The sequence below is a fragment of the Limulus polyphemus genome, unplaced genomic scaffold (assembly GCF_000517525.1).
Source record: "Limulus polyphemus unplaced genomic scaffold, Limulus_polyphemus-2.1.2 Scaffold8, whole genome shotgun sequence".
NCBI classification, from domain to species: domain Eukaryota; kingdom Metazoa; phylum Arthropoda; class Merostomata; order Xiphosura; family Limulidae; genus Limulus; species Limulus polyphemus.
The window spans coordinates 1,418,892-1,428,801 of NW_013665618.1; the positions used below are offsets into that span (position 1 = coordinate 1,418,892).

The following is a 9,910-nucleotide window of genomic DNA, read 5'->3' on the forward strand; positions in this document are numbered from 1 at the left end:
GTTAAACTTATATTAAAGTTTTTCTTCATTACCCATTTAAGCCGTCTCCAGCCATTACTTCAAGAACTTGTCCAGGAGATAAGCCACGCCCACTTGCAAATTAAAAGTTGTGTTGCTAAGTGATAGTTTTAAGTTGAATGCCATGCTTATAACCAATAAAGAGAGATGATTTTATGCTGTATTTCTTAAAGAGGTTAGGAAAGTTAATTGAGGCTCGCGTTTTACAAAAGAAGTCAAAAAAATCTTTGTCCATTGTTGAGAGCAGCATCCCTAGCACTTGGTTATTTTTTCTTGCCTTATACAGGTTAGTTTGATGGACAGTGAAATTGCATTTAGGTTTTACTTTTATATTTTAGTTAATTATATATATTATTTGTGTTTTAAAATTCATATTTGAAAGGTTTAATGATTATTTAACTTTTTCTACTCATATTTTCACTGGTCATGGATTATAAAAACAGGCAAGGGCAAATATTATGCCATAGGCTAAAGTGGACTCTCTGCCAATCATAATGTTATATCACCTGCTAGAACCTATTGAAGTGCATCAACATAAATAATAAAAAATTGAAAATAAAATAAAATATCAAAAATAAAAAACTTGTGAAAAGGTAAAACTTTGAAATACACATATGATAAAAAAGATATTTTAAGATTATTCAACAAAGAGATAAAATGTAAGTACATATTTTCATTTCTTAATTTTAAACATTTCAATGCACTGTACATTGTGACAACAGCTAGTTAGTGATATGGTAGACAAAATGGAAAACAAAATATAAATATTTAACTGAAAAAACTTGTGATATTAATTTGGCAAGTTCTAGAGATTATGTAAATGAAATGTGAAAAGCGTAAGAAAATAAATAGTATTTTTATGCTCAACATCAAAATCACCTTGCAGGTGAACTATTTTGAGTCTGAGAGCAAATAACTACAATAAATAACAAATTTTTATTAGAAATTATATTAAAAATCAAAATTAATTGTCTTTTGAAAGTATAAACTTTTAGGAAAGTTCTTGTCAAACTTCAAACAATTTCATCCTCTAGTTTTATTTTTGGAACGAAATACGACGAGAGCAACATTACCTATGGGTAATGCCCATAGCCGGTAGTCATAGGGTTAAACTACTTTCGTATTATGGTATACAAATAAACTTACCATAAAAACATAGCTATTAATCTTCATTTTATAAAACTAAATTTTTTTAAAAACCTGAGTTTCCCCTATTATCAGAAATATGACATTTGCTCTCAAGGTATCTCCTCTTCTCATATTTATTACCTATCCAAGAAGTACTATATTTACATAATTACTCATTATAATGTTGTCATCACTCAGACAAAGCATAATTTTTATAGCCTTCAATTTTATTTGGTTACAGAGCCATAAAATAGAAAATCAGACCCCACTTGTCATACCCACCTGGTACATCCTCTCTTTCAGAAACTGCCAATAATTCTCTCTCATATTTAATACTATATTATTTATAATCAATAGAAAGCCAAAGTTTTAATCTATCAAATGATGTATTATTTTATATTGTTTGCTGTACAGAGAATTATCTATTTGCTTTCAATTCAATCTTTATTCCCATGGAAACACATGGATGAGTTTAACTGAAGTTTTAATAGCTCTTGTCACATAGTTGAGAGTTAAAGGACACTGACTATTTTTTGCATGTTATTATTCTGTGTTCTTTAGTGCATTATTTCATTCAATAAAAAACTATTTAATATAGTAGTACCATCAGTACAAAAAAGTAGGGTTAAGTTTCACCAACAGTTAAACAGCTTAAAAGATGATGACCCAGGTAAGTACTATGTTTCTTGTTTATCACATATATATTCTTTATTTATTATTACAAAACTAACTAAAATGTAAAAATTAGAAATATTTTAAGTTAGATAAGGTTAGTTAAGTAACATAGGTAATAATAAAAAATTTTCACATGGCATGTTCGCGAGCAACTCACAAGTAGGTCATGCATTATGTAATTCAATTGTGTATACATGAGCTACACATTTTCCAAGTGATATACACCTTTGTTGCAGCAATATTAGTTGGACACTGTTCAAAGAGCAAAAAAAAAACAATAAAATTTGAGTATAAATTGTTACGAATTTAAAACTAGTTAATGTAAACAAATGTAGTTTCATGTTACAATCTGAGGTAATACCAATTAGTATAGCATAGAATTGTAGTTAATAATCCATACTTTAATAGTATATAAGTTTTAAGTTCTTAATTTTATAAGGCAATATTAAAATAAATCCTGAATTTCCCCTAGTGTGAGAAATGTGACATCTTTTCTCCAGGCATCCCCTCTTCTCTAATTTATTCAACACCCTTCCAATAAGTATGAAATTTAGTGTAAATTACTCACTATAAAATTCGCATCACTCACATAAACCATAATTTTTATAGCTTTCAATCTCGCTTGGTTACAGAGCCATCAAACATATAATCAGACTGCTCTTGTCACACCCTCACTTTCAGGATTTTTTAACAGTTCTCTCTTACATTTAATACTAGATTAATTATAACCAATAGAAAGCTAAGGTTTTCATCTATCAAATGGCAAACTATATTACGTTGTTTTCTGAACAGAGAATTGTCAATTTCTCTTTTAGTACAAGCTTTGTTCCCATGGAAAACATATCATCTAGCTTGGATGAATTTGTAACTGCTCTTGTCGCATCATTAGAAAGCTAGAAAATGTTTTGTAGTTACAGAACATTGTCTGTTTTTTGCATGTTATTATTCTATATTCTTTGGTGCATTATTTAATTAAATAAAAACTATTTAATGCATTACTACCATAGGTATAAAAAAAAAAGTAGGGTTAGGTGTCATTGACAGTCGACAGCAAAAAAAACATAACATAAGCACCCTTGGGTGTAACAGAAATAGTTTCAATATTGAAAATAAAAACATATGCGAGATCAAAAAAAAGAAAAGAAACCAGCAGAATGTTGTCAGGATTAAGCAGATAAATCGAGCTCTTATATCAGATTCCTTGACATTTTTTGCAATAAGTCACATGAAAGATGGGCAAGTGAGAATTGTAACTAAGCAATTTATAAAGAACATTTAGAAATTTTGAGTCACATTTTGCTGATAGCAGGATAAGTCTACTGAATTTGAATTCTTTTTCATGTTGTTTATTTAAATTGTCTATCAATTTTACAAATGCCAGTTTTGTTGAATGGTGAGTTAGAAATTCAAATTTGAATAATACAAAATGTTACTTATATCAATAAATGTGTTGTATAGCTACTATTTTTTGTAATATTTTTGTAAATACACTTAAGATAGACAGACTGGAAAGATTAGTTAATGTTTCAGCAGTTGCCCTTTCAATAACATCTAGATGTACTTTATGATCTCCAGCTGCTTTCCCATTAAAAAACAAACAAACTACATTAATTATTTCTTTAGATGTGGTTGGTGCTGAATATCAGGACTGCCTTGTTCTTCAGTAAATAATATTTACCTTCATTTTCAGGTTAACAGGTTAGCTTATTTTTTAATAATGTGTACCCTGTTTTAACAAAGTATGATTAATTTTATTAGCAATTACTAGTTTGCCACAAGAAAATTTGTGGCATTTGCTTTTTCATCACTTACTTTATAACAATCATGTTAATCTGAGTATTTTGTCTTTAAATTTACTTAATGATTTAATACAGTCTAAATTTCTTTAATACTATTTTTTTGTTTTTGTCCAATTTCCTTTTAAAATATATCCCTTTAGTCTTTTAAGCTGTTGTAAACCAGTGTTTTATCACTTCTATTAAAGTTTAAAATTTTTAATAGCAATGCATAAAGTATATATAGTTTTGAATTTATTCATGAAAATTATATATTTATCATTCATCATATTTGTTGCATCTTGAAACTGGCAGTCTGTTAATTCTAATGCGTTTTTAAATCTTTCAATATTATTCATGTTGTTAATATTTGTTCTTCTGCAATAACATTCATCATTATAGATAAAGCTTCATTGTATCTTTCTGGTAAAAACATGAACAAATGATCAGATATTTCAGTAGATATTACACTTGTTAAAATACAAGTTAGTAATCTAATAGTTAAATTGTAATAATAATAATACCAGGAAGTCCAAAAGGACTGTTAGGTGCTGAGCTGCTGATGTTTGAACCTGGGGATGGAACACCCATTCCTCTTGGGCCAGAAATGTTGTTTAATGAAGTAGGAGGGGATGGAAACCCTTGAGGTGAGAAACTGACATTATGAGGCATAGAAGGTTCAGGAACATGCTGAAAGTTACTAACAACAGGATGTCCAGGAGGAAATTCACTATGACGAGGAACCAAAACTGGTGGCAACACTACAAAATCAGATTTAACAACAGCATTATTTCTCAGAAGTAAAAAAATTAAGCAATCCAGAAATTATTTAACTAAATGTAATTCTTCAAGACATAACATTCAAATAAACATTTGATTAGACTACTGAAATAAACATTATTATTGCTTACACAATAAATGAAAACAATACTATAATACCTAAATCAAATTTAACATTTTCCTATTTAGCTCTTGAAGTCATGCTATTCTGCCGTAGAGATTTGCATTCTACCTGCCTTGTGAAACTCCCACATAAAATTCAAGTGAAAATATGTGAACTTGCACTACTACATGATGAAATATCATGCAGCAAAACCTTCCATCAATAAGAGTGCGACACACCTCTTTATGCAATTGCTCCCTCTACATTAATGTGCAAAAATCCCCATTCTTTGATGAGGCAAACAAAAAAAGTGCACCAGGAAAGGTGGGAATGTGCATGGAGGTAAGTATCTATTGGAAATACATTTTCAGGTAAGGAATATATTAACTTACAATATGATGACTCACCTCCTCGCACTATAAAAAAATATTAATCATTAAGTGGACATGTTAAGGAGTAATGAATGAAGTCTATATATATCATTAAAAAAGTGATGCAAGTAAGTATAAATAATAAATATTGAAATATTATCTCCTATGTGTACACGTTAAGAGGTAATGAAAGAGAAATAAACATGAATGTCTAAGTATGTGTGATAAAGAGGAACTAGACTGACGCATCATTTACCATGTGTATATCTTAAGGAGTAATTTACTATGATTAAACAGTACCTACTAAGAGAACATGTTAACCCTATCACCATGGGTCACAGGTCAAAGGCCATGTCATCATGTTTGTTGACTTGCATTCAAAATTTTAATGAACTACTATTTTATGAATTTATGTGAATAAGTTTGGTATCAAACTGCTGATTATAATCGAAATTATAATATTATATATTATTTAATTTCTTAATTTAAAAGTAAATATTAAAAAACCACACCTAAACATCAATGGTATGTTGAATGCAGCGCTTGTTCATATTAGCTGTTTGTGATGTCAGAATACACAGTCTATAGTTTTGTATGAATTAGGAACTAGAATTATTGATATTAACAGCTAGAATATCAATCAAGAACATCCTATCTTTTCTATTTGCTGAGATATCACTCATGTACTGAATCAAACACAGTGGCCCTGCTCACTTTTTTCCATTTTTGGAAACAGTTCATTATATACACATACTACTGTATATAACATGTGAATAACCAATTGAAAGCTCACAATATCCCCCTAGTGGCTTTTTCAGTCATTTTCATATGTTATGACATCATTATGTTCTTTTGATACAAATCTTCATGTTGGTAAGGTGAGTCTTTTTATGAACTCAAAATTTCATTGTTGTTTTTTTTATACCCAAATTCAGCTTAGTTACTAAATAGGATAAATTATAGTGGAATTCTATGGTATTGATATAATAATTTATAATTTTTGGTTATTTCAAATGTATATATAAAACCAAAAAAAATTATTTCATTTCATGTCCTCCATGTGGAAAACTTAATAAGGCTTAGCAACCTACAGTAAGCTACAAACGAGAACAAATTTCGTAATAAAAATAAAAATTAGGAAATAGATGTAAATTATGCTTTTTTAGTTCTAGAATGACTACAAATTATAACACAAAAACACAAATGTTTAGTCTAAATAGCTTAACTCTCATAACATTATACATTTATTTACATAATTTGTATTATATTGACCTTTCAGTCGTGCCTGGCTAACATTACAGAAGTTGCAATGATGCGGCACATGTGCACTCGTGTTACCATATCCACGAATGTAAAACTCTCTATTACAAAATGACCTGTCTCGGTAGGGTTTTAGTGCCCTAGTATTTTGTAAAATACAGTCACATTTCAGTTATAATGCATTGTATGTGTATATACATTATTACAACTTACAAATAAGTTCTTAAACTTATTTTTTTTAAAACACAGAACAGCAAATAAAGAAGTATAGCAAACAATTAGCTTTCTAGTTACAAACTATGTACTCATTTGCTGCTTGCTGTAGGTTGCTAAGCCTTATCAAATTTTCCACGTGGAGGATGTGAAACGAAATAATTTTTTTTCAGGTTTTGTATATACATTTTGAAAAAACCAAAAATCATAAATTATTATATGAATGCTATAAAATTCCACAATAATTTATCAAGCTTAGTAACTAAGCTGTATTTGGGTCTAAAAAATTATGAAAATTGAACTCACTAAAGTCTTACCTTACTGCTTGAAATCTAGCATAAATGAAGGAGTCCTCAAAGGGAATATTTCAAAAAGGCTGAGAAGGTCACTAGGGGAACATTATGAGCTTTTGATTCGTTATTCACATGTCATAGAAAAACGTAGGTGTACTGAGCAAGTATTTCCAAAAATGGAAAGACGTGGGTGGGACCACTGTGTTTGAGTCAGCAAATGTAGCAATATCTCATCAAATAGAAAAGCTAGGAAATGCTTATTTTATATTCTAGCTCTCCAATATTGGTAATTTGAGTTCCTAATTTGTAAGAAACTATGGACTTTATATTTGAACATCACAAACACCTAAGTTGAATCAATGCTGCATTCAACATACCATGCGACAAACATCTGTATTTAGGTGTGTTTTTTAATATTTACTTTTATATTAAGAAATTAACTAATGTAAAATACCAAAACTTGAATTTTAATCTACAATTTAATATGAAACTTATTGAAATAAATTCATAAAATAGTAGTTGAATAAAATTTTCAATGAGTCAACAAACACAATGACATGGCCTTTGACCCATGTCAATAAGCTTAAGGCTAAGCATTATCTACCAAGAGTACATCTGAAGAAGTAATGAACAAGATGTACACATTCCCTTCTAGTTAGACATTTTAAGGAGTAATAACCCAGAGTGAAATATCCATGACTATTTGTTTCAAGTGAAAGAAATGAGCTATGGCTAAACATATTAAGTGGTATGTGATAAGGATTGAGTAGCTATAATTAAACATTATACTCTAAGTAGTACAAATTAATAAGTAATGAACTAGTTCTAAACAATATATCATATGTGGACATGTTAAGAAGTAATAAATAATGTCTAAATATTAAGTCTTATAAGTGACATATTAACAAAAAATAAACACTAACCAAACAGTAACTTCTACATGAAAAGTTGAGAGGTATGCAGTAGGTAGAGAAGTACTGGGTGGAAAAAAAATTTCATTTCATCCTCCTTAACATTATCTTCAAAGCTGTGAAGGGAAATGTGTAGCAATGGTGGAAGAAGAGGATCCAGGTGGCAAACATGGACCCCACCACACATTGGATGATGTTACATTACTGTTATCCATACTGTATTTGTCAACCTAATACAAGGTGGCTATTATAATCAACAGGCAAGAACTTCCTAAATTATGGGTGACTGTGAGTGATGTTTGTACTCACATCAGCAGAAAAAGAATACACGTTAATCTTTGAATTCGTACTGAAAGGTTGAAAATACAAAGTTGTTAAAGCACTTATTTCAACAAGTCTCAGGAAGGATAAAAAAGACTGAGCACAACTGTGCTGAAAAAAGGAATGAAAATTTTTGCATGTGAATGTAGAGAAGGACTTTGTGCAAGGAGGTGTGTCACACTCCTACTGGTGGAAGGTTTTGCTGCATGATACGTCATCATTCAGTAACACAAATTCCCACATTTTTCATGTGAATTCTGGGTGGGAGTTTCACAAGGCTTGTGGCATGCAATTCTCTAAGGTAGAATAGCTAATCTGTGCATAGAAATGTCATTGTATCAGAAACAATTACATTTATTGTAAAGGGTAATATAAATTCATGTACATAACATTTTACTCTATTGCACAATATTCAAAAAACATTATTCTAGGCACCTGAAAGCATAAAGTTAGCTCTGTATAAACACCATTTTTAGACATTAAAATTTGTTAAAAAAGATCAGGCATTTGTACACACAAATATTTATATTTATATCAAGAATAAAATTAAACTATCCACTATCAGAAATCTCACTGTTAAAAAAAGATTTCAGAGTTATTAAACAAATGTTTACCAACATTAACAAAAGATTAATGTATAAATAAGAGATATTTGATATCTTATCTTACCAGGACTTTCTATCCTTTTATAATGGTATGGATTGATGCACACATCCTTCTGTTTGGCAGAAAAAGGAAACTCACAGATTTCCAAAGGTTTTAATTCATGATGACTCTGAAGATCTGGCCAACGCCAAACTCTACAGTAGATCACATGAGGAAGACCCTTTCGATGTGACACCTAGATTATTAATTAGACTCTTTTTAAAACAACATTAATTTTTTCTGAGCTTTTGTGTTGGATTTCTTTGGGAAGAAAAAAAAAGGTGTATGTAGTTTTACTATTTAAATATGAGAGTACTTCACAAAGATTCTGATAAATATGTTATTGTAATATTTTACTACATAACAATTATAAAAATGAACCTTATTCCTCTGAGAATAAATAATATATGGGAGGTGAAAATAGATGTGGTGGTGTAACTACTGGAGAGTGATGTTAACAGACAAACCATTTGAAAACAGTAGTTTCTATGAATTTATCTATAATTACTAATATTTGTAATTACCTTTTAAAGTTAACTCTTACCGATGTGATTTAAAATATAGCTTTATAAAGACAACTATAAGCATATACAATTTTTAACATTTAAACAAACATAGACCTTATCTTACAATGTAACTAAATTTATTATTTTAAAATAAGCACCAATATATTTTTGAAGAGAGAAAACTTCAGCTCTTACTGCTTGTTAAGGCTCTATAAATTAAACATACATTATGCTTTTAGTACAATGAGTACTAACATATGAATAATTTTTTTTGATGAAAGAGTTAGCACAAAGAATTACATATAAAGTGTAACAGACTTAAAATAAGACCCAAAACTTGAGCACTTTCTATTAGTTGACTATTATAATTTTGAATTATATCTGTCAAACACAAATATTAGCAAAACAGAGTTGTACAACTGTAATTTCAAACTGAAAATAGATATCAAATTAATATAAATTATATTTTTTCTTTTAATCTAATAACTTTTTAAAACAGGGTTCATGTATAGGCTAAAAAATGGAAAATATAATGCATATTCTACTTATCATAATAAAGATAAAAGACTTAACTTTATTTGCGTATAAAATTTAAAAATTTTAATTTTTAGATACTTAGGGGGAAAAAAGGTTAAAAAATTATGCCTATAGCATTTGTGAGAAAATATTTTTTTCTGAAACATCAAATGAATTGATAGCATGATACACAATTCTTCATTCCATAATTTGCATTACAACAACTGTACAATGTACTTAAATAACCTAATTCTCTTATTTCAAAATGATGTCAAATACAAATCATTCACAGACTCATAAAAATAAATGTTTTTCTTCTTATCTAAAACTATTATGTGTTGCTTGAAAGAGAAAAAGGTTAGAAATTAAACCAAAATGTTTTAACGAGACAGTCA

The 9,910-nt window shown here is 29.1% G+C and overlaps 1 protein-coding gene across 2 annotated transcripts in view; it reads right to left on the reverse strand.

Annotated features, from left to right (window-relative positions):
• Positions 1-9,910, reverse strand: part of LOC106478111 (mothers against decapentaplegic homolog 5-like) — a 40,233-nt gene that overhangs the window by 14,360 nt on the left and 15,963 nt on the right. For both annotated transcript variants that reach the window (XM_022381578.1, XM_013938629.2), the window contains exons 3-4: positions 8,518-8,689; positions 4,121-4,357 (exon numbers count right to left, since the gene is read on the reverse strand). In XM_022381578.1, coding sequence (XP_022237286.1) covers positions 4,121-4,357; positions 8,518-8,689 — 409 coding nt within the window. The remainder of the gene's footprint in view (positions 1-4,120; positions 4,358-8,517; positions 8,690-9,910) is intronic.